General features: G+C 63.0%; 2 protein-coding genes across 2 annotated transcripts in view; one reads left to right on the plus strand and one right to left on the minus strand.

The window, feature by feature from the left end:
* Window positions 1–247: 247 nt before the first annotated feature.
* On the plus strand, window positions 248–4605 carry LOC135891003 (hypermethylated in cancer 1 protein-like). The gene is made up of 2 exons (XM_065418491.1): window positions 248–299; window positions 2696–4605. The coding sequence occupies exons 1-2, from the start codon at window positions 248–250 to the stop codon at window positions 4603–4605; spliced, it is 1962 nt and encodes a 653-aa protein (XP_065274563.1).
* Window positions 4606–10536: 5931 nt separating this feature from the next.
* Window positions 10537–24190, minus strand: part of SMG6 (SMG6 nonsense mediated mRNA decay factor) — a 169308-nt gene continuing 155654 nt past the window's right edge. Inside the window, exons 16-19 of the mRNA XM_065418202.1 lie at window positions 18585–18738; window positions 14627–14838; window positions 14317–14398; window positions 10537–11776 (exon numbers count right to left, since the gene is read on the minus strand). Coding sequence (XP_065274274.1) covers window positions 11646–11776; window positions 14317–14398; window positions 14627–14838; window positions 18585–18738 — 579 coding nt within the window. The 3' untranslated portion in view covers window positions 10537–11645. The remainder of the gene's footprint in view (window positions 11777–14316; window positions 14399–14626; window positions 14839–18584; window positions 18739–24190) is intronic.

Raw genomic sequence — 24190 nt, forward strand, 5'->3', positions numbered from 1 at the left:
GCCGGGGTCAGTGGGAGTTCGCAGCCCGGGCTTTACCTTTGCGCCTAGCCGTGCGCCGGCGGCACATGCTGCCTCCTGCGCTGCGCCCCGGAGCGGCCGCGGGGCCTGGCACGCAGGGCGCAGCGAGCGCCGAGGGAGGCAGCGCCTTGGCAGCACAGCCCGTGGAGCTGGCATGGGCCGGAGGCGCCGGCTGGCGGCGGGGAGCGCACGGCGGGGACCCAGGGGCTGAGGCTGCTGCTCAGGGGACATGAGAGTCCGCAGAGACCTCGGCTGGCTGGCGGAAGCGACGGAGCCCCCAGGTACCGCGGGGCGGGCCGGGGCGGGAGGGCGCCTGTGCCGGGGGCTTCTGCCCGTGCCCCTGGGAGCAGGGCGGGCGCTCACCTGGCCGGGGCCCCCCACTCATCCTGTAGTGCAGCACGGAACCGGGGAAGGGGCGGCCCGGGGGCACGGCTGGGTCGCTCCCGGGATGCGACCGCATAAAGCCGGGCAGGGGGCGCCGGGGGGCTGAGCCGGAGCCGCCCGAGGCAGCGGGCGCTTTGCAGGGAACAAGGAGCGCAGCCCTGGGGCCGGGCCGCTCGCGGGGCGCCTGGCTCCGAGAGCAGAGGAGGAAGGGTCGGTCCCTGCGGGGGGTGGCAAAGCGGCCCGAGGTGCTGGGGGCGCTGCCACCCCCCGGCTTGAGGTGGCTCCATCAGAACCAGGGTTACAGTTTGGTTCCCTGGCTCTCAGCACCCCGCTATCCACACTGTTCCAGCGCCCTGCAGGCGCCGCAGCCAGATCCCGGGAGCGGAGTTGAGGGCGAGGTCCCGCGGAGCCAGCGCTGGGCCTCCTGACCCCAGAGCCGGCAGGTCCCCCAGGGGTTCTCGCCCAGGTGGGGGCCGGGCCCTGCCCTCGGTGCTCGCGGCTCCCCGACAAGCCCATGGACGGGAGTCCCGCTGGCGACCAGCAGAGCCGGCCTGGGACTTCCCCACGCGGGGCTGCAGGAGGGGACCGATCCCCGCGGGCAGAGAGCGGGTCCCGCCGGGGCTGAGTCGGGCCGGGGCTGCCAGCGGGCGGGGACTGGCCCCTAGGCCGGTCTCTCTTCTCCAGCCCCTTTGCCTCCTCCCCGGCTCCGCTGCAGGCCCAAGGACAGAGGGGCTGGACCCAGGGCTGCGGGGTTGCTGCATTTGAAGTGGTTTCCATCGTGCAGAGGGTTTCGTGGCTCTCAGCGCCCCATGAAACATCCGTCCAGCGCCTCTGCCCAAAGATGCTGTAAAATGGCGAAGTTTGGCTCCCCCGGCGGGTCTCGGCTCCAGCCCGGCCCTTCCCCGCCCGCCCTCGGGCTCGCACTGCTCGAGCCCAGTTGGCCCTGGCGCACCCACAGCTCCTTCGCCTCCCAGGGGAGCCGCCGCCTCGCTCTCCCCGCCACAGCAACTGCGCCAGCCGGGCCCCGCTCGCTGCGGACCCGGCCCGTGTCTAGGGCTCCGGCCATCCCGGCCCAGGCCAGGCCGACCCGGCCAGCAGCGCCTTCCCCTCCCTTGCCCTGGCTCTCTCGAGTGGCCCCCTCGCAGTGCGGCCTGTCCCGGCCTGGGCCCGGGGAAAGGGGCCCCGCTCCTCTGGGGGCCGCTTGTTCTCCCCAGCAAGCCAGCCCGGGCAGGGGCGAGTCGGGGAAGCCCGGCCCGGCTCCTTCGCTGGCTTTGGGGCCTCCTGGTGCGAAAATCGCCAGCGGCGGTTAGAATTAGGGCGCGCCAGGGAGGCAGGAGAAAGCAGGGCCGGAAGGCGAGGGGCTCCGGGCCCCCCAAGCACCCCTGGCTCCCGGGGCTGGCCCTGGAGCCCGGGCCCCGCTCGTCGAGTTTGGGATCAGAAGCGGAGCGGGGCTTCCCCCTCCCCCCGGGCGCTGGGGAGGGGCCGGCGGCCGCAGGCAGCAGCGGGTGCGCCTAAGGCGGGAGGGGGCAGGACGGGGGCAGAGGTGTCCCGGCCGGGGAGCCGCAGGTGGCCTGGCCCCTCCGCCCCCCGCTCAGGTGGGGCTGGGCTCGCAGGCGGCGCTGGAAGCGGAGGCAGTGATGTCACCTTCTCCCAGCGCCGGCAGGGGCTTTGCCCCCTCCCCTCCCCCGCCCGGCCGCGCAGAGAAGCCCCGATATAAGGGGTGGCACAAGGCAGCGCAGCAGCCAGTGCGCAGAGGAGGCGGCGCAGCCCCGGCTCCCCGGCAGGACTCGCCCGCTCCTCCCCAGGTAGCGGCTGGGCCCTGGCAGCGCCGCATCCCGGGGCTGGGGCTTCCCGCTGCGGCCGGCGGCGCGGCGCCCTCGCCCCGTCTAGGCGCAGCTCCGAGAGCGCAACTGCCTCGACTCCCACCCGCAGCCGAGACCCAGCAGCCGCCGGGAGCCGCGAAGGGCGCAGCGAGGCCGGGCGCTAGCTGGGGCGGCCGCCGACTCGGCGCAGGTCCTGGCGCTGGGAGCCGGCCTCCTGCCGCCTCGCTGGGCGCTGGGGGCAGGCGCGTGTGGGCCGGCGGCCCGAGGTCCCCGCTGCTCCGGCTGGGGGCTCCCCGGGGGGCGGCAGGTCGGACGGCGGGGCCCGGCTCCCTCCCCGGGCAGCGCCCGCCGCCGCATTCCAAGGCCCTTGCGCAGCGGGCAGCGGGGCGGGGATGTTTTGCCTAAATTAGGCCGCGCGCTGGGCCGGGCCGGCCGCCAGCCTGGCGCCCCTCACCGTGTGTGTCTTGCAGGTGGCGGGGGGAGCCCCATGCTGGAGGCCATGGAGATGCCGAGCCACTCCAGACAGCTGCTCCTGCAGCTCAACACGCAGCGGGCCAAGGGCTTCCTGTGCGACGTGATCATCGTGGTGCAGAACGCGCTGTTCCGCGCGCACAAGAACATCCTGGCGGCCAGCAGCGTCTACCTGAAGTCGCTGGTGGTGCACGACAACCTGCTCAACCTGGACCACGAGATGGTGAGCCCGGGCGTCTTCCGCCTGGTGCTGGACTTCATCTACACCGGCCGCCTGGGCGAGTGCGAGCCGGGCGAGCAGGGCCTGGGCGCCGTGCTGGCGGCCGCCAGCTACCTGCAGGTGCCGGCCCTGGTGGCTCTGTGCAAGAAGAAGCTGAAGCGGACGGGCAAGTACTGCCACCTGCGAGGCGGCTACAGCCCCTACGGCAAGATGGCCAGGGGGCTGCGGGCCGCCACCCCCGTCATCCAGACCTGCTACTCGGCTGCCCCCCGGCCTGTGGACATGCAGCCTGGCGAGCCCCACAGCACCCAGTGCGGGGAGCTCTATGCCTCTGCCTCCCAGGGCACCGCCCTGCACCAGCCTGGGCTCTGCCCACCCGAGAGGCACTGCTCTCCCCCCTGTGGCCTGGACCTCTCCAAAAAGAGCCCCACCAGCCCTTCCTCCCAGCTGCTGCCCACAGACAGACTCCACCCGGGGGACAGCAGGGAGCCCTTGCTGCCCCCTGGACACGACAGCCCCCCGGGCAGCGCTTCCCTGCTGGCCAACCACAGCTCCGCCTACAAAGACCCTCCCCAGGTGGGCGAAGGCGTGATCCACCCCGCGGAGCGCTTCCGTGGCAGCCCGCCCTGTGCCGAGCCCCTTGCCCGGGCCGAAGGCCGCGACTTCCTGTACCGCTGGATGAAGCACGAGCCCCCGGGCAGCTACCTGGAGGAGTGTGAGGCGGAGAAAGAGCCTGAGCGGGAGGAGAAGGCCGAGTCGCCCCCGCAGTCCCGCTACCCCAGCATCGAGAGCAACGAGCTGGAGAACGACAACAGCACCAGCGAGGACACGGGCAGCAGCGAGGGCCCATCCCCCGGGGGCACCCTGGGCCCCTACTGCAGCCACCTGGCCTACGAGCCCGAGAGCCTGGGGGACAACCTGTACGTGTGCATCCCGTGCGGCAAGGGCTTCCCCAGCTCGGAGCAGCTCAATGCCCACGTGGAGGCCCACACCGAGGAGGAGCTGTACCACAAGGCGGCCTCGGAGCAGGCCGGCCCCTTCCTGGACAAAGGTGGCCAGAGCCTGGGCGACATCATCCGGCCCTACCGCTGCTCCTCCTGCGACAAGGCCTACAAGGACCCGGCCACGCTGCGGCAGCACGAGAAGACGCACTGGCTCACACGGCCCTACCCCTGCACCATCTGCGGCAAGAAGTTCACGCAGCGCGGCACCATGACGCGGCACATGCGCAGCCACCTGGGCCTCAAGCCCTTCGCCTGCGACGCCTGCGGCATGCGCTTCACCCGGCAGTACCGGCTCACCGAGCACATGCGCATCCACTCGGGCGAGAAGCCCTACGAGTGCCAGGTGTGCGGCGGCAAGTTCGCCCAGCAGCGCAACCTCATCAGCCACATGAAGATGCACGTGGCCGGGCCCGACGGCAAGGCCAAGCTGGACTTCCCTGAGAGCGTCTTCGCCATGGCGCGGCTCACGGCCGACCAGCTGGGCCTCAAGCAGGAGAAAGCGGCCGAGCTGCTGTCGCACACCTCACACTTCCTCAGTGACCCCAAGGGCCTGGAGAGCCTGTACCCGCTGGCCCGGTTCACAGCCGAGCACCTGGGGCTGAGCCAGGAGAAGGCGGCTGAGATGCTGGGTCCAGGCCCACTGCTTCATGGCGACCGGAGCATAGAGCGCTATTCGCCCACCTAATGGGGTGGCCCGAGACCCCCAGGGTCGCCCACCGCAGCTAGAGCCAAAGAGGCCGGGTGGCTGCCAGGTCTGCAGATCCTGTGGGTCCCTCCTCAGATGGACTCGCTGTAGCATTTGGGGAGTGGGAAATTTTTTCCCTGAAAATGTGCAGTGATGGAGATCTTCCGCCTCCCCCCACTTCATGGGGACAGACCAGACCAGACCAGCCAAACAGCGAGGGGAGGCCAAGCCCCTAGCTGGGGGTCCCACACGAGTGGTGCTGTTGTGGGGCTGGGAGTAATATGCCGCAGGGGTGTTGCTGTTTACAGCTGGGCTATGGCTTGGTGCGAATAGTAAGGTGATGGGGTGGGGCTGTGATCAAACCCCACTTACTGGCCCTCGGCATCCATCCCCTCTCGCGTCCTGTCATAGCTGCTCCCTGGAGGGCTGCCAGGAGCCGTGCCCAGATACAATGCAGTCTGTACCATGCCCCTGCCTTACCTGGCACAGCCACCAAGTGCCCAGCAGGGGCTGGTGCCTCCCAGCACAAGGAAAATGTGAACCTGCCTCCTACCTCAGGAGCCAGTCGCTCCCCTCCCTGGGACTCAAGGAGGGCCATGACAGTCTTCCCCCCCAACCTCCCTGCTGCAGCTGGACCCAGTATGAGCACAATAACCCAGCTCTAGGCCCACTGCTTAAATCTTCCTGCACTGCCCCCAGGCCTAGGCTGCCTCTGCTCAGGCCCCCTCGGAGCCCAGCTTCCCAATGGCGCCAGGCCCGGGGGAGCCAAGGGCTCTGCGAGGGACACAGACGTTTGCTGTTGAAGCAACTGCAGCTCCGCTTTGTGCCTCATGAAAATCGGCTTTCGCAGCTGCCTTCAGCTGGGATCCCCCCGGCTTTGCTCACCAGCCTGAACTCCGGCTCGAGAGCGCGGCCCAGCCTGCTGCAAAAGCACTGGGGCCCCTCAGTTGTCCAGGGCTGTCATGTCCATTGGGCACGGGCTGCACCTCAGCCAGGAGGGGCTGTCAGTGCCTGCAAGCCTGTCCTGCCTGGCTCGACCCTTGGTAGGATGGGTGGTGGGCAGTAGGAACAGATCTTACCCAAGTAGGCTTGTCCCAGCAGCTGGGCGCTGCCTTCCTTTAGAGGAGCAGAACTTCAGCTGCGGCCACCACCCAGGACGGAGCTGCCCATGGGCACAGCTTTGGCCAGTGGCCGGTTCCCTGCTGGGTGTAACGGGAGCAGCAGAAGGGTTTGATCTTCTGCGGCCTCTGCAGGAATCTCTACACCCTGGCCCAGCAAACCCTGCCCAGAGCCTGGGCCTGGCGCCTGCCTCTTGCTGCAGAGCCCTGGTTGGGGCAGCTCCTCTCCCAGCTCTGACTGCAGCTGGGCCTGGCTCCCAAACACGCTCCTGGGCCCCACCTAGCTGAGCCGAAACCAAAGCAACCACCTGAGGAGGAGGAGACCCAGCCCCCGCACCCTCGCTGTACTCAGGGATGGCCCAGGTGTCCTGCCTGACCCAGGCCAGGCCCAGCTGTCTTACGGGAGAATTCCTGCCCTGGGCGATTGCAGAGGAGCCTGGCCCCAGAGACTCCCCCCCACCCTTCCCCAGTCGCTGGTGGGAGGGAGCATGGATCTGGGGCCTGGCTGGCCCTAGACTGAGCCCCTGGGATGTATCCATCCCTCCCCACCCTCTACTCTGTGGGATCCCAGGTGGGAACCATGCTGCTGTTTCTCGGGGGGGGGGGTGGCTCTCTGCTGGAAGCATGAGGACACAGGAGTGGTTTGTTAAACCCCAATTGGGCTTTCCCAGGGGTGGGCTCCCCCTCCTCCCTCCCTCTCTCCTCCCTTACTCGGCTGCAGTGAGAGAGCTGCCCCCTCCCATGGCTGGTGCCCAGGCAGAGCAGGGCTCTAGGCCGCAGAGCATGCAGGCAGGGCAGTGAAGCGGGGCTGGGGGCTGGGCTGCTCTCCCCGCGCTGTGCTCCTTGTACCAAAGGGCCGTGTCCCTGTGCTAGGGCGTCTTCCCGTACCCCCAACAGCTCTGGTGGGAGGCCCCCTCTCCTCTGCTCCCCGGAGGCTCAGTCCTGGCCCAGGAGCTTGTGATGAAGACAAAAACTCCCAGTCACCTGCTTTGCTGTGCCAGGGAGGGGCAGCAGCTGCCTTGCTGGGCCCCGCTGGGCAGCAGGGCTCTGCCATGCTCCGGCAGGGGTGGGGCTGAGAGCTTTATGCTCAAGCCCGTTGGGGGCAGTGCAGGGGCCAATGACACTGGGGGGGTGAGCGGTTAGGTCTCTGCCCTGGTGGCCAATGGGGACAGGTGCTGCACTGTGGTGGGTGTTTCTGCTGCATGGTGGAGTACAGCACTGGAGGGGTGACAGGCTCCCCTGTGGGAGAACAGCGCTGGGGGGGGGAGGTGACAGGCTCCCCAACCTGAGAGCACACTGAGCTCTGACCCTCGGGCCGGCCGGGCTGCACTGAGCGGGCAGATCCTCCCCGCACTCCTGGGTTAATGGGGCACAAGAACCAGGTGCCGCCATGCCCGGAGCCCTGCCTGGGGCCTTCCTTGCTCTGTCCAGGCAGGGCCACCAGCGCCGTAGGGGCTGGGCCCAGGGCGGGGTCCCACCCCATCCCCTCTGGCCTGCAGGATAATGTGAAGCTCTTTTCCCTGCCTTAGTCTTTTCTCCTTTGCACACCAGGCCGAGGTGGCCACCCCACGGTGCCTGCTCCTGGCCTCCAACCAGCTGTGCCTTTAGCCTGACCGGCTGCTCCTCCAAGGGGCCTCGGGTCCAAGTGCTCCCAATGCCAAATGTCCATGCCCAGCTCGGGTGCCTCTGGCTAGCAGCGACTCAGGACACTGACCCTGCCTCCCCTTTCCAGCTGTGCAGGAACTCGGGCACCGAACGGGCTCCCCGGGCACCGAAGGGCTTGGCTAGGGCCAGGAATCCCAGGCCAGAGTCTGGCCCCGGCTGCCCTGCACCCTGGCAGCCATCAGGGACAAAGCTGCAGCAGCTGCGACCAAAGCGCGGGGGGAGGGGGCGTATCCAGTGCCTGGATCCAGGTCTCCCTGCCCCCGCCCAGTTTGTATATTCTTCTGATTTGTACACGGGCCTTTTGTCCCGTCCTTTTCTATACTCAAGACCAAATGAGCAATAAAGTGACATTAACACGTGAGGTCTCGGCTCCTTCTTTTGGTCTGGATGGGCCCAGCCTGGGGCTGGCAAACTCCGCTCCTTAGGGTCAGACGGGGGAGTGGGCAGTCAGGTGCTGGCCCAGCCTGGGGAGGGTTGAGGATGATGAGGGACGTGGCTCTGGGGCTAGTGGCTGCTCTAAGGCGTGCAGCCTGGGGGAGTTTTCACCCTGACTCCAGGCCCATCCTGGGGCACCAGCGAGGGTCCCTTAGGGGCAGAGGTGCTGCGGTAAAGGGCAGCCCTGGGACTCGAAGCCAGGGCTGTGGTGGGTGTTTCTGCTGCATGGTGGAGTACAGCACTGGAGGGGTGACAGGCTCCCCCCATGGGGAGAACAGCGCTGGGAGGGGGGGGTGACAGGCTCCCCAGTAGGGAGAAGGGTGTATGTGTAATGGACTATTCACCGCTGTGGCGCAAGCAGGAATTCTGGGCTGGCTGCAGGACGCTGGGGCAGATGCTCTGCTCTGGGCTGTGCAGGAGGGCAGGCTGGCTGGGCACCATGGTCCCTTGATGGCCTCTCTGGGGAGCCTCCTGGTCCGGCTGGGAAAGGGGGCCCGGCTCCATTCCACCCCCAAACTCGGCAGCGTTTCCCAGGGTTGGAGCTGCGGCCGGGCCCAGCTCGGGCTGCAGGCACCTGAGCCCCGATTCCCACCCCAGCTGGGAACAGAACAGAACGAGGCAGCCCAGAGAAGCATTTGGTAGGAAAAACTTATTAAGAAAACACTTAACAAAGCAACACAACCCCAGCTAAGGGGCGGGGCCCAGGCTCTGCCCAGCCTCTTGGGCACCAGGTGAAGCAAACGACCAGAGAGTCACCCCGGAGCCAAAGGGCAGGGATGGAGCAAAGCCAGCACCCGGCAACAGGGAGCAGCCAGCAGTCCTGAGGGAAGCAGGACCCCAGAGCCTGTGAGGGCGGGAGCTGCCTCCAGCAGGTCCTTGCGTCTGGCTGCTCATTCACGTGTCCACGGTGGATCATGCTGTCAACACTCAGTACAGTCAGGTCCCAGAGCAGTTCCTGCAGTCAGGGGACACATCTCTGAGAAGCAGCAGCTGGCACCAGCAGCGTCCAGGGGAGATGGTGGGGGCAAGTCCTTCCATCAGCAGGGTGCCAGGGGAGGGCACGGGGTGTCCGGTTTGGCGCTGACTGTCCCTTTCACTGGTCAGCTCTCCCCTGACGCCGCAGCCGCTCAATGGCAGAGTTCAGCAGGTTCATCAGAACAAACGTTTCAAACACAGCACGGTTTGAGGAAAAGTCAACGGGCGAACGTCGCCTGCCCCAGCTCCTTGCACAGATCCCACCAGCAGGCTCCCCTTGGCACAGTTTAGTCCTAAGGTCCTGGGTTGGGTGTCCAGTAGCAGGCGGCAGTGGATCCAGCAAGCAGGCTCTGGCCTGGAGACCTCCCTGGCAGCTGTAGTGGAGACAATACCAGCCTTCCTGCCTGTGTGTCACAGCCCCAACCTCGGGCCACGGGCTTGTCGCCTAGCCACCCCGGAGCGAGCTGTGACAGGAAGTCGGGCTGGAGTGAGGTTGCGAGGCCCTTTGCAAAGCACCTGGCTAGCACTGCTTGGTGAGCACGCAGGACTCAGGCTGCCCTGGCATCTGTAATCTGGGGGCTCAGCCCTGCCCCACGCCAAGGTCCCAGGTGAGGCAGCCCCTGGGGAAGGGGTGGCTGAGCTGCTGGGGGCGAGAGAAACCCCCCCGTCTGCCAGTGAGCAGCCGCCGCCCGCTCTTCTGAGGGAGGCCAGAGAGAGCACCGTCCCCTCCCCAGCGCCCCCGGGGCTGAGCAGCCTGGGGCAGCGCTGCATTCTCGTTCCACCCGCTTGCCTCACTGGCTTCGGTCCTGCTGCCTCCCTCTCCAGCCTCCCTCCACTCCCCCCACAGGGCCCTTCGCACCCTGGGCTCCTGCAGAGATGCTGGCCCTGCGTGGGGAAGGCCTGGGAGTACAGCAAAGTCCCTAGAGAGGGCAACATTGCGCCTTCCTGAAGGTGCTGGGTACCTGCCTGGCCACAGAACTCCCTGGGCTGTTCTGCAGAGGCCTGGCCTAGCTGCAGGAGCTTGGAGGTGACTACAGCTCCCTCAGCCTCTGCCCCCTGGGATGCCCCACTAGGGCTCTGTCTGACCAGGAGGGCCTGGCTCCGTGGAGGAGACAGAGCTCAGCCCGGCGCCGAGGGACCCTGTCCACTCTGGAGCCCACGCTGCCTGGCAAGGCTCAGTGAGGCAGACGACGGGGCAATGGGGTCAGCTCAAGGGCTCCCCATCCATGCTGAAGGGGCAACTAGGGCTCGCAAAGCTGCTCAAGCAGAAACCATTGGCAGGTCAGTGTCCCTCTGGCCCTGTAGACAGCCCCTGGGAGCTCCCTCAGGACCCCACAGCCTGGCCTGTCACAAGCTCAGGGGGACTCAAGGGAGAGATTTATTGTAATGGCAAAGCCTTAAGAGCAGGTTACAAGCATGACAAGGCAGGGAGTGTGTGGGGCAGGATCTAAGGGTGTGCATCTCGTATGGGGGAGCAGAGCAGGGGGCCCAGGAGGTATATGGGGCAGAGGAGCAGAGGGTGTGTGGGGCAGAGGAGCAGAGCAGGGGGCTCAGGAGGTATATGGGGCAGAGGGTGTGTGGGGCAGGGGAACAGAGCAGGGGGCTCAGGAGGTATATGGGGCAGGGGAACAGAGCAGGGGGCTCAGGAGGTATATGGGGCAGAGGAGCAGAGCAGGGGGCTCAGGAGGTATATGGGGCAGAGGGTGTGTGGGGCAGAGGAGCAGAGCAGGGGGCTCAGGAGGTATATGGGGCAGAGGGTCTGTGGGGCAGGGGAACAGAGCAGGGGGCTCAGGAGGTATATGGGGCAGGGGAACAGAGCAGGGGGCTCAGGAGGTATATGGGGCAGAGGAGCAGAAGGTGTGTGGGGCGGAGGAGCAGAGCAGGGGGCTCAGGAGGTATATGGGGCAGAGGAGCAGAAGGTGTGTGGGGCAGAGGAGCAGAGCAGGGGGCTCAGGAGGTATATGGGGCAGAGGATGTATGGAGCAATCAAGGTACAATGCAGCCTGGGTATTTAATGCTTTTCCTTAGCAGCAATGGATCCTGAGCAATAGACAACCCTAAAGCTTGAGGTGACGTTCTCAGAGCAGGACCTGCTGCCCCCGTGCTGGAGAGGGGACCAGAGCATCTTCAAAAGGGGAAAAGGAGCCAAATATCCGTTACTTTCCCCCCAGACTCCAGTGTTGGGAAGTGACGGGGCTGCTGCAGCCCTACTCCCGCAGGACACAACTAGGGCTCCAAGGAGCTGCCAGCCAAGTGGACAGAGGAAGGAATCGAGACAGGCGGAGAGGAACAGCCAAGGTGTGAGCGAAATGGCCAGAGACAGCAGGACAGACCCTGACCTCCACGTTCACAGTGTCTCAGGGCTCCAGCAGGAACACAAGCGCCTCTGGAAACCGCCAGCAGGAACTGCCACAACGCCAGGTCCCTCCCGCTTTCCGTAGCCAGTTAACAGACAGGAGGCTCCCATTCCTCCGGCCGGCTCAGAGCACAGCTCCAAGGAGAACGCTGGCCTCCAATGGGAGCTCTCTCCAGTCAAGGATGCTGACAAGGGCAATGGGGCTAGCCCAAAGCTTCCCCCAGGGACCAGTGCCCCCCTGCTCTGCCCCCCACTCTTCCCAAAGGCCCTGGCAACCCGCAGAGTCCTGGCCTCCGCACGACCCATCCACAGCAGGGACCTTCCCTTTGCAGCATGGCCATTCGGGGCTGGGTTTGAAGACGTGGTGTTTATTGTTCAATGGTGGGTCGGGAGGCAGTGGTGGTGGTGCAGGGCTGCCTTGAAAGCCATTCTCCCACCAGCAACACGCTGCGTCACTCACGCGGGGACATCTCCTCCTCAGTCACACCCGCTCAGCCCTCCTGGGCCCACTTCAGGAAGGTGGGAATGTCTCGCACGGGCACGTTCCGGGTCAGCGCCTTGACACGCAGGTTCCGATCGTCCGTGAGCAGCACCACCTCTCTGAGCAGACGGATTGGATCATCTGAAACAATAACCAGAGAGGACGTGTGCTTAGGGGTATCTCCTGTCCTGAGGGGGAGCTAACCAGCCCCTGTCAGCCACCTGAACTCGGCTGTCAGCACGCGATGGCCATGCAGCCACCCAATGCTGCCCTCCGCTTCTCCCACAGCTGCCCCGGCCTGCTCTTTGCTTCTTCCCGCTTGGGCTGCTTCTCCCACTCAACTTGGTTCCTTCCTTCATGCTGTCCCTATGCCTGGCCCAACCTCCCCGTACTCAAACCCCGCCAGCTGCAGACACATGCTCTGCCCAGGGCACAGTCCCAGTGGTGCTCTTTGGTATTTGGCGAGGATATTCTACCTGGGCTATGAAGCATTATGTACTGAAGGCAAACAGCAAGGTGTCCCCAAGCCTTGCAGGTGCCCTGGACAGGGCATGACCCCTCCTGGCACCTGTGGGGTGTGGCTCAGCTGTCCGGCTCAGGAGCAGATGACTTCTGCATACTGACCCCTGAAGCCAGTCAGAGACAGCCCTAGGGCATGGCACAGCAGGCATGCTGTGTCCCTATCACAGATTAGATCTGGCCCCTGTATGTATCCCCAGCAAGTACGTCCGTCCCACACGAACCCTGGAGAGGGCCCTGCTATGCCCCAGGCTGGGGTTGTGTGTAAAGCAGAAAGCACCTAGCAGGCAGCACATCTGAGGGGCAGGAATACGGCCTCTGACGTACGTTCCAGCAGGACACTGGTGCTCATTGTAAGGTTTTTAAAACCAAACCTTATTGAGAGTCATTTTGCCTTTGAAGGGCCACGAACATTAGGGCTGAGCCCTGAGAAATAACTGAAATGGTCTCGCCCACTAGACGGGTGAGCTGCCCTGCACACATCACGCTGCCCTGGGGCTGTGGGAACTCGGCTTACAGGACAGTGGAGCAGGGGAAGTGAACAGGGTGTCTGTAAGCAGCTGGATCCTGTGACCGTGCCTCCAAAGCAGGGCTTGAATGGAAAAAAAAAGAGTCCATGGAAGCCCACCATGGGCCCAGGATCTGCTGCATGGAGGGGCAGGCCCAAGGGAGGGTGTCTAGGGACCTGCTGTGTCGTAAGGGGTGGGCTCCTGGCACCTGCTGGGTTGGGAGGGGCAGACTCATAGGAGGGCGTCCTGGGACCTGATGCGTTGGGGAGGGGGGGGGGGGGGAAGCTCATAGGAGGGCGTCCTGGACCTGATGCGTTGGGGAGGGGGGGGGGCAAGCTCATAGGAGGGCGTCCTGGACCTGATGCGTTGGGGAGGGGGGGGGGCAAGCTCATAGGAGGGCGTCCTGGACCTGATGCGTTGGGGAGGGGGGGGGGCAAGCTCATAGGAGGGCGTCCTGGACCTGATGCGTTGGGGAGGGGGGGGGGCAAGCTCATAGGAGGGCGTCCTGGACCTGATGCGTTGGGGGGGGGGGGGAGCTCATAGGAGGGCGTCCTGGACCTGATGCGTTGGGGGGGGGGGGGCAAGCTCATAGGAGGGCGTCCTGGGACCTGATGCGTGGGGGGGGGGGGCAGGGATCTGTTGGCAGCAGGATCAGGAGGTTTTGTGCGGACACTGAGAAATGTGTAACAATAAACATCCTCTGTTCTCAGCCTGGTGACGTGGCTCCTTGTTACAAACCAGAGGCTGTCAGCTTGTCAGGCCCCATCCACCATAATCCACATGATTTTAAAATTCAGCATCATTTACGCATAAACATTTGGTGACGGTTTCTCTGTGAATCTGACAAGTTAAGCTGCTAAGAATTTGCGCTGACAAATGTGTGTTTCTGGGGCAGCTGCTGATGTAATTCCCGTCCCAGCAGCCCCTGCAAACAGCTCTGGGATCGTCTGATTTTAGTACATGGTGCCAGACGCCAAATGGGCAAACGGAGGGGAGGGCATTGCCGTGCGCAGACAGCCCCGGGATACGCGCCATGTGCCACTTCCGAGGGAACAGGCAATGGTAGCGCTGGCGTGGAGGCACTAACCACGGAGCTGGAAGGGGTTCTTCCAGCACTGCAGTCAATCCACCTCGCCAATAGGCAGTAGAATTCTTCTGTCAACCCAGTGGGGTCTACACTGGGGCTTAGGGCAGCATAATTATATTGCACAGGGAGTGACTTTTTCCTAGCCCTGAGCGATGTAGTTAAGCCAACCTATCGTTGTGTGGAGCAGCCCTTAGACTGCCAGCTGCCCAAAGCAGAGGCCGTGTTTGATCAGCACCAGCACACGGCACCCTGATCCTGCGCGAGGCTGCTGGTAATAGATTAACCAATGAGCAGAATGCTACTCCCAGGAGGGCTGAGCACAGGCTGCTCCTGCGGCACAGCGGCTCCAGGTTCTGGCATGTGCCGAGGGACGTGTGCACACGGCACCGTGTGAGGGGAGGGGAAGCCAAAAGGACCAGAGTGATGAACTCCCTGAGTCTCTGCTTCCTTGGGTGCCCGGCACAGCCCATGGCTGGCGTGTGGGGCCCAGGTCTCTTTCTCAGGTGCCTGGGCACAGTGTGTGGGCCCTCACGTCTTTGTGAGTCGCCCTGACCCTGTGCTTGTACCTTTGTTGGTGGGCATGAAGTCCTTGGCCTTGTCATTGCAGTAATGGAGACAGCAGGACAGAATCAGGTCGTCGTTGTTGCCCTGGAAGGAAGGATGACATGACCCATGTCAGGAAAGAGAACTGCTGAACTCCGCCTTGCAGCACTGACCCCCAAGGCTGGCTGGGTTCCTGGGTGGGGGTGAGGGACAGCTGCCCTCCAGCCCTGGGATGCCCTCTGCCCAGCACCTCATCACCACTGCAGAAATGGGGCTGCCTGTGCTGCGAGCTTCCCCCGAGCAGTGTCCTCTTTGGGCTGCACCTCCCTTCACCTGCTGGCCGGTGGTGTCTTCGCTGCGGAAGGAGATGGATTCGAGTTCGTTGCCTCGGCTAGTCAGAGCCCTCATGCAGTTGTCGCGATTCTCAAAGCGCTCCTCCAGGAACTCAATGGCTCTCCTGGCCTTCTCCTGCAGCAGGCGGGCATGGCCCCCAGGCCGATGCTCCAGCTCCGGGCCCTTGGCCAGGCCATCCAGCTCATTGATCACTTGGAAACCAAAGGGAAGAGGAAGTGGAGTTAGGATGCAGACGGATGCTCTTGGGAACTGCAGCCAAAGCCTGACACAGACCTGCCCAAGGGCCTTATGGATAGGGCACTGGGCTGAAACTCAGGAGACGCAGGTTCAATTCCTGGCTCTGACACAGACTCTGCAGGTGACCCTGGGTAAGTCACCTCATCCCTGGGCCTCAGTTGCCCACCTGCAAAATGGGGAGAATGCTGCTGCTTCCCCCCCCCCCCCGGCTCTGTCTTGCCTATTTGGACTGTACGATTTTCAGGGCGGGGCAGTCTCTGAGTGTACCCAGCACAATAAGGCTGGATCCCGGGGGTCTCCAGGCACTACTGTCACTCACTCACGCTGAGCTGGATGCTTTACTCAGAGCTCAGGCTGAGGGACGGGAGGGGAGAGAGCCTGTGGGGAGGCCAGACCCGGGGCAGTGCAGGCTGGAGGACGATGCTGGGCCATCCAGCCCCATCTCCACCTCCCGGCTACAGCAGCTAATCACTGATGCTACTGAGGAATGCACCTGGCTAAGTGCTGCACAGGTGGGCAGTGTGCGCCCTGCCGTTTCCCCTGCAACACCCCCCACAGCAGCCACTGTCCCCGGCTCACGGGGGGAGGTGGGATTGCCAGTTGGCTCTGGTCCCCTAGACAGGATGACGCACACAGCCCCAACCCCCTGCAGGGCTGGCTGCAAGAGGGAGAAGCGAGACCCCTCCTGCCCAGCCTGTGGGACACAGGGAGGCAGAGGCAGCATGCTGCCCTCCTGACACGCGGAGCCTCACCCCGCATCAGGTGACTCCCAGGCCTGCTGCTCATTTTGCTTGGCTGAGGATTAAGTCCTAGAGCCTTCTGTACTGGTGCCAAGGGACAGGAAAACCTCAACCTCGCCAGCACCTGAGGGCAGAGTGGGGGCTGCCCTTGCCAGCACGAGAGACCGCAGCAATGCCCACAGGGGCTGTCGGACAGAAAGCGCTGGGAGCCCCTGGCCCACAGCCTCTCCCAATAAGAGACACCCCAGAAACAGCCCGTGTGTGAGAGACAGTGGGACTGTGGGCACGGGCAAGTGGGTGATCGTGCTCTGTGCACGGGAGGGAGCGAGCGAGCCTCCGTGCGCAGTCTGGCTTTCAGACATGGCTTAATTTCTGAAGATTCTTTCCAAGCTCCAAGCCAAAGCCCTGAGATCAAGTGGGAAATATGCATTCCTCGGGGGCTTGGGGAGAGCGTTCGGGGTCTGAGGCCTCTCCCCAGTGCTGTGAATCACTGCACAGGGAGCCTGTGGGATCGCTCTGTTCTAGGGGGAGGCTGGCACTCATTGTCTGGGTATTCAGATGAAAGCTACATGGAGCTGCTTCACTCCTCACTCATTCCTGACTCCAGAGACCCACTGCTGCCATTTCCACACACTGCACGGCTGGGATTCGGGGGGGGTGAGGGAAGTGGTGCAAAAACGGAACATCAAACAGGAAAAGCTGGTATTCCATCCCGAAATCCGCTTTCCTGCTTCCAAACCAAACAGGCTTCAAAGGGGAGGCTTGTTTGTGCTTCTGCACCAGGCCTGGCTTCTCTATGGCAGGGTCAGGCTTGAGGAGCATGGAGCAGGTTAAAGAGCAAGAGAAACAAAGTGAATGGAAAGCTGCACACTTAACCCCTTGCTGCATCCCGGGGGTGCAGGGTTCTGTGCAGCCTGCAATCCGAGCACCTCTGCTGTTAGGGGAATGCTGTGCCTCCTGCTCCCGCACCTGGGGGCCAGCTCAGCTCCCTCGGCCAAGGGTTCACACTGACCAGGGCACAGATTTTATAATTAATTCACAGGCCTTTGTGTGCGCGGGAGAAATCAACCTATGTCCAGCACAGCCACAGACGTTGCTGCTTCGGCATGCTTTACTAACAGCCAGCAAGGAGATGTGGCAGCCTCGTGGGGGTGAGGCCCCATCAGCCCCACTAACATGGGGGAAACTGGGGCACAAATGGGAAAGAGGTGTCAGAGCCAGGCTTAGACTCCAGAAGCTCAGGCTACGCTGCTTCTCTCGTGGCTGCAGGCAGCTGGAGCCAAGCAGTGCCCATAGCATCCTAGATCCCCAGTGACTGACTGGGCTGTGGTTGTAGGGCAGGAGCTCCTCTGGCAGGGTGGGGACGCTGGGTTTCTAGCCCTCTGGTTGGGGCTTGGGGTTACCCAGCTTCAATCAAACCACACGAGAGCTGAAGGGACGATGCCAACATTCTCAGGTGCTGTTAGCGGGGGTCGCACAACCCCCCAGGGCTCTGTAAGCTCTGCTGGGGCTGACAGCTTCCTTCCCTTTGCTTCCAAAGCCCTGGAGCTGGAATGCCGAGCTGCTGTGCACCCTAGGGTTCCCATGCTGAGCTGGGCAGCCAGCCAGCTCACTCAGCCAGGTGATGGATTCCCCTCTGCCGTAACCAGGAATCCTCCCCCAGGACAGGAATTCCTGCTCTACTGCCTGGTGCTGACGATGGCCCTCCATGAAGAGCCAAGTGAGCAGGAGGGCACAGCATCTTCCTGGTGACAGAGCTCGAGCTATGGAATTCCTTCGGGTGCCCGTGGGTCCCTGGATCTCACTACTGCCCCGCACCCTGCAGGGACACCTGTCTTGCAAACACGAGGCTGAGAGAGGAATGCCCCTCCCGGCCCTCGTGGCAGCAGGGGCCCAGGCCCGCAATCCTCCATTCCCAAGTGCACTATGCCAAAGTGTTTCACACAGGTATGCTTGTCCCACTGCACACATGCTACACGTAGTCCTGCTCACTCAGACTGGGACAGACCCAGGCAAGAGGCGGTCAGGCCCCAAGGCTGGGAACTGAGGCATGGACAGGCAGCTCTCTGGGGCACTGGCCTGGAGACGCTTAGCTCTGGTCCTGATTCTGCGTCCCTCCAGGAATTCCCTGCGCTGCAAGCTAGTGCTGCCCGGGGCTCGGGCTACCTCCACGGGTGCTCCAGTTCTGCAGCCCTAGAGCGAGCCAGGCCAGAGGGACGATACCTCGACCCCAGGGTGTGATCGGATCATCAGAGCGAAGGCAGCTAACCAAACCTTCCGCCGCCCTGGGAGACCACCCAGCAGCAGAGCCGCTATCTGCCAGGCGAGTGTTTCCCAATAACGGGAACCAGCTTGGGTTTTACTGCAAGCTTTATAAGGAGAAAAAGAAGGGCTGGGCTTCGCTGGGACACAGGCTGGCCATTTATTCCGGCTGCCTAAGCCCCAGCTCAGCCAGGCTAAGCTGTCTGCTTGGATTGTTTAACAATTCCCCCACCCTGTTCCTTTCAAAATTCCCTCAAAATCCCGTTTAACACCCTCCCGCCTCCCACAGACCTGTGCCCTGTGGGAAGGGAGCCAACAGTGACAGGGACCAGAAGAGTGTCTGCAAGAGACCTGCCAAAGGGCATGTTTGGGGTGAGTGCCCACCTGCCCGGACACGTGGCTCCCATGGGTGAACCCTGGCCCACCCCGTCCCGCCCAGCACCAATGGCAAGAACTCACGTGGGATCATCTGCTGGCTCATGAACACAGTTATCCATCACGCTGCCCACCACTAGCCAAGGCACCGCAAGACAGCAACAGACCACACAAGTAACTATGGGGCCATGCGGGATGGAGGGGGTCAGCCTGCCGAGGGCTCCACATGGGAGACTAGGACCTGCCCAGCTGGAGGGGCAGCACCCACTGCAGGTAGCAGCAAGGGGGGGAGGGAGCATGCACCTCGGCCTGGCCTTACTCACCAATCAGGGGCACCACCAAGATGAACTTCCGCCACTCCAGCAGCTTCTTCAGGCTGTTCAGGTGGTCGATGAAGCCGTTGGTGTCTGGCACCAGGAAGACAGGTCTGATCTCCAGCTCCATCTGCCGCATCTGGCTCTGATCCTTCAGCACAGCCTGTAAGAGCCCAGAGCCAAGAGTGAGCAGGGGGCCTCGCCACAGCAAGTCCCCGACCTGGCGCATCCCTCAGGCTCCAATTCTGAACACCCTGGTCAGAGCCTCCACACTCCTGGGCCAGAGAGAGCTAATGGGACTTCAGCAGGGAGCTGTGTCCCACCCCCCAGCACCTCAAGGGCACGCACCTCCCCGGGGCTGTACGCAGAGCACTTCTCAGAGCTTGCACTGCTGACACTCAGGCAGTTTTTGTACCAGTGTAACTATGCCCGGGAGGGGTGAGATTTCTTACCAACACAGCTCCACTGGGACAATCCCGTGTCTGGACACAGACAGGCCGGTATAAAGGTGCCTTCTGCTGGTGTAGTTTATTCCTGTTCCTGGACAGGAATAGCTCCACTGGTATAAGCACTTTTAAACCATACATCTGCACCCGCACAGAGAGGTTGGGTGGTTCCCAGTTAATTCAGAGCCCACTAAGATGTAGCTGGTGCTCCAGTGGGCAGGGTCCTTGCAGGGAGCACAGGTGGACGAGGGGACTAGAGAGGGCTTGGATGTGCTATGCGGTATGGCAGCTGCTGCTAGCTGCTCTGGATGTCGGTGTGGGAGAAGGGCAGTGAGACAGCCACATTCAGAATTCAGACTAGTGCCAGGGGACTGCAGAGAGAGAAGCTCCCAGGCAGTGGCTGGCACCATGACATTCTGCATGCTGTGTAGAACATGCCCCCTTTGGCAAGGGCAGCCCCCGCTCCCCCTCACCTGGGAGCAGACGGGTTAAGTGCAGGGGACAGGTCAGGCCCCACTGGATAGCGGGTTTCAGGGTTACTGTGGGAGGCTGTCTGAACACACGGATCACTCCCCATATGAGACCCTGTGTGCGTATACACATGGGTGATGCCAGGCCCGAGTCCCTGTGTGGGACTCCGTGTACACGCCCAGTGTGCAGGTGACCCAGTCTGCACGCCCCCTTCCATGTGGCATTTACCATCCCAGCTCTCACAGACTGTACCCATCAGACTCTTGGCAGCTGCGAGCAGGGCCTGTGCTGGTCGTCACGTCCCATTCCGCTCCCCGGGCCGCCCGGTGAGAGGAGGACACAGGATGCGCAGGGAGTGAAAGAGCGAGGTTGTGGGGAGTGTGCCAAGTCCCCTCGCAGCTCCAGGACGCTCAGGGAGCCAGAGGGAAATTCGCCTTTGCAGAGTTCAGAGGCCGGCAGCGAGATTTATTTTTGTTTGTGTGAGTAAAAGGCTGCAGAAGCCTCTGGCCAAGGGGACATGGGGGGGGGGGGGGGAGGGGGAGTGGCCTGTGATTCATACAGCCTCTCACTGGCCTTGTGCCAAAGACGGAAGAGAGCCTGTGTGCAGAACTGAGAGGCAGGAGCCACGTTAACTCTTCCGCTGGTACTGAGGACATGGGAGCCTGCACCATGGTCAAGAGGAAGAGAAACTGGGCTGGGAGTTAGGATCCCGGGCTTCTATTCCTGTGATGTGTAACTCTGGGAAACCACTTCATCTCTCCGGGCCTCAGTTTCCCCATCACTAGAATGGGGACGATGGCCCTTCCCCACGAGCTGGGGGGCCAGGCTGTGTGTGAAGCCCCGGGAATCATGAAGGACCACAGAGTATTATTAGCATTGGAGTAACAGCTGGTGCTGCATGAGATGGACTTTGGGGCCCTGGTTCCCAGTGGGTGAGGCCAGCCTGGCTCCAACCCTGAACTCTTAGGGCAAGAGGAAGCGAGCGCTCCATGCCTCTCTGGCAGAGGGTGCAGTGGCTCATTTACATGGCAGAGGAGCTGTTGGGAAGGAGGGTAGCTGAGGACCAGGCAGCCCTCCACATCCTCCGCCAGCCCATGGCCTGGAGCCACAGCTTCTGCCCTGCACTCTGCCCCAATGGGATACTCTAGGCTGGTCTGCAGCCAACTCCTCATGGCACTCAGCCCACGGGCCCAGGGAGTGCGAGGGGCTGGTAAGGGGGGTGGATCTTTCAGCTGCCCCAGCTGGTGACAGCACAGAAATCAGGCACTTCTGAACACATTGGAGCCCCAAATTCCCTCCATATCAGCACCAGCTGGACCCCCTGGGGTCTGTGCCAGTGCCTCCTGTCTGGAAAGGGAGCCAGCCACGAGCAGAGCCATGGTGCAGCCTGTGTAGGGCCTGGAGGGCCCCATGCTGGGCAGTACCCGTCACAGTGCAGACTGAGGGGCTCCGACGGATCCTGCTCACGGAGCGAGGACAAGCCACTGAGCGCCATGTCTGGGCAGAGAGGCCCCAGGACAGCCCAGGGAAGCGATGAATAGTGTGCCCGCTGTGGGAGGAGTCCCTGGCACACCGCTCCCCATGGGGCTGTTAGCAGTACGACAGTCCCTCCACCAGCCCCCCTGCCCCGGCCGGGGCGCCGACGCCATTCCTGCTCTTGTCCACTCGGGCTTTGTCTGCTCCGTGGGGATACAGGCGGATCTTCCAAGGGACCGAGAACAATGCCTGTTACTAGACTCTGCTCCAGGGTTTCCTAGTTCCAAGGTTTGTCGGCAGCGTCTTCCTCAGGAGTAAACGTGCCCCGTGCCTGGTAGGGAGCTGGGGCCGCCGCCGCGGTGGAGCCGCCGGGGGTGGGTGTACGCCTTCCGCAGCCAGCAGGCACCCGCTCCCCGGCAGGTGCGTGTCAGCGCGTGTGCACCCGCCGCATTGTTCCTCAATGGAAAGCGTGAATGGGATGGGGCTATATTTAGAAAGTTACTCACGCAGCCGCCACAAAGGAGCGGCTGCATCTTAAGGGGGCGGCCGCTGTGTGTGCTCGAAGGGGACAGGAGTGAGGCTATTTTGGGAAGACATGTCATAATTGGCTGCCCAGTGAAGCTGCTTCTGTAATGCCGAGCAAAACAATAGCAGCATCCAGAGGAAGAGCCTGTTATGGTTCAGGTGGGATGTTTTTGGCGGTTCAGGAAACCTGACCGCTCCCCGTGCACAGCAGTGGCACAAAGGACAGCACGGACCCAGGGCTCGGCCAAGGGGCGGGGGAGGCTGGGAACCCAGGCAGCAGCCAGCGCTTCCTAAGGAAGAACATGGCTGCCTAGGAGGGGCCCAGCTGCCATACACAGAGTTAGAATTACCACCCCGTCACACCCCAGATGGGGCACCAGGGCTCTTCCCAGCAGGGAGTGTCCCTGCCTCTCACCCCCATGCCCACTGCAGTCTGACCAACTACTGCTGGGGGACACAGGGAAGGGGAAATGGAGACGTCTGTGCTGGGTCCTAGGATGTGCAGAGGGAAGCCTGGGCCCAGCACACTGGGAGAGGAGCAGCGAATCTCTGGCCGGTGGGATTGGTCTGAGAGGGCCACAAGTGCCCAAAGGAGCTCCTGGCCGAGGGCTGAGGTCTAGATCTACCCCTCCCCACCCCAGCCACCTCCCTGCACTGGACGCTGCTCTACTCATGCTCTTCTAGGAGAGCTGAACGCTGCTCCCCGGCCCCAGGCCCAGCTGCTTCCACCTTCCCCAGAGCTGGAGTTAGAGTGTGACAAGAAATAAACCTCCTGCCCTGTGGGAATCCCACTTCCCCGACAAGAGAACTGGGGGGCCCCAGGTCTGAGGGGTGCAAAGGACCTTTGGTGCGTCTATGCCAGTGTATGAGAAGAATATAAGAGCTCAAAAAGCTGAACTCAGCCGTGCGGCTCTAAGTTTAAACACAGCAACACTTCTGCTGGCTGGGAGCAAAGGGGAGGAGTGGGCAGACATACCAGCTGGGATGAATGGCAGGAAATGGGTGAAGGGGGCACCAGGACTCTGCCCCCGCAGGGAAGGCGGGCCAAGGGGACGCCAGCCCAGGGCAGAGAGAACAGGCTATGAAACGTACAGGTAGACAGAGCTGAAAGTCTATGCCCTCTGGCTCCTGCTCCAACCCCTACCGCATCAGGGGCACAGGCCTTCAAAGGGAAGGAGAGTGCTTCAGGCCACGCTCCTCTCCCTCCCAGGCAATGGAACAGGAGCCAGGCCCTTCGAGCACGCAGAGGCTAATGGGGCCAGGAGCGCCAGGCACCGTTACCTAAAGAACAATGACCTAAAGGGAGTGCAGGGGACATGGGCTCTGGGTGTCACACAAACTACTGCACTCCACTGCATTCGGTGGGCTCGGATACCGGCCCTGTCGTGTGCGACAAAGCTGACTAAGGGATCTGAAGCAATGGCAATGGCCAGTATCCAACTCGGCGCACATGCCTAAGGGTCCTATGGGGCTTGGGGCAACCTAGGGTGGGGAGTCATGCAACCTGCCGGCAGCCATGATGGGACATGGGGAGCATGGCAGAGAGGACACTGATAGCAGAAATGGGCAGGAAGTGCCAGAAGATTCAGCTGGGAAGAATGCAGCTAATCCAGCTGGGTGGGGAGAGCGAATCCCACCTCAGTCAGTCCCTCTGGGGGAGGACAGAACCTGGGGCTGGCAGAGCCAGCCTGAGGGGCGAGGTGGACAGGGCTTGCAAGAGCAGAGGCAAAGGAGATGGGTGGGATTTGGGGCTGCATGCACAGAGCAGGGAGGGGAGAACCCCTCTCCACAGGGCTGCTGAGTCTGCTTCTGGAATGCTGCACTCCCTCCTGGGCACCACAGAGCCTGACAAGCTGCAGGAAGCTCAGCGAAGAGCATGGAAACCAACCAGCGGGCTGGAGGGACTGAGAGATGGGGAAAGAGAGAGAGAGAGAGGATAGCTCAGTGGCCAGGGCATTAACCTGCAAGGTGGGCTCAACTCCCTGCCCACCACAGATTCCCTGTGACCCTGGGCAAGTCCCTCAGGATCTGTCTAACATTGCAATAACCCACCCGTGGCCCCGAGTCTCAGAGCCCAGGTCAGTTAACTGCAGCGTAGCTGTTTGGGCTTGGACTGGAACCTGGGCTCTGAGACCCCACCCTTCCCGTGGGTTTCAGAACCCAGGCTCCAGCCTGAGCCCAAATGTCTACACTGCAATCCGTGTCAGCTGACCTGGGCTAGCTGTGGCCATGCCGCTGGTCTTTCACTGCAGCGTAGACACTCCCTAAGTCCCTCTGGGCCTCAGTTCCCCTCTGTCGCGTGGGGATAAAGGTCGTGCCTGCCCTGCCTCTGTGAGTTCAGACACATTAAAGACCACAAGGTGCCAGGGCTGGCGCAACCCATTAGGAGACCTAGGAAGTCGCTGCGATTTGGGGGGCGGCGACCGCAGTGGCATTTCGGGGCGGGACCTTCCGCTGCCTAGGGCGGCAGAAAAGCTGGCGGTGCTCCTGTGAGGTGCCCAGACAGTGAGGGGGCCGTATCTACCTCAGCAAGGCAGACTGAAAGCTGCTGGCCCAGGGTCAGGTTGGGAGACAGCTCCACCCTTCTCACGGAGGGGGAGGCAAGCTTTAGAAGGGGCCTGGAGAAATGGGATGAAATCAAGGACAGTGTCAGCTGAGTCTCAGGAGCAAGCCGTGCCTGGCTGCGGAGTCTCCCAA

The sequence above is a fragment of the Emys orbicularis genome, chromosome 17, assembly GCF_028017835.1.
Source record: "Emys orbicularis isolate rEmyOrb1 chromosome 17, rEmyOrb1.hap1, whole genome shotgun sequence".
NCBI classification, from domain to species: domain Eukaryota; kingdom Metazoa; phylum Chordata; order Testudines; family Emydidae; genus Emys; species Emys orbicularis.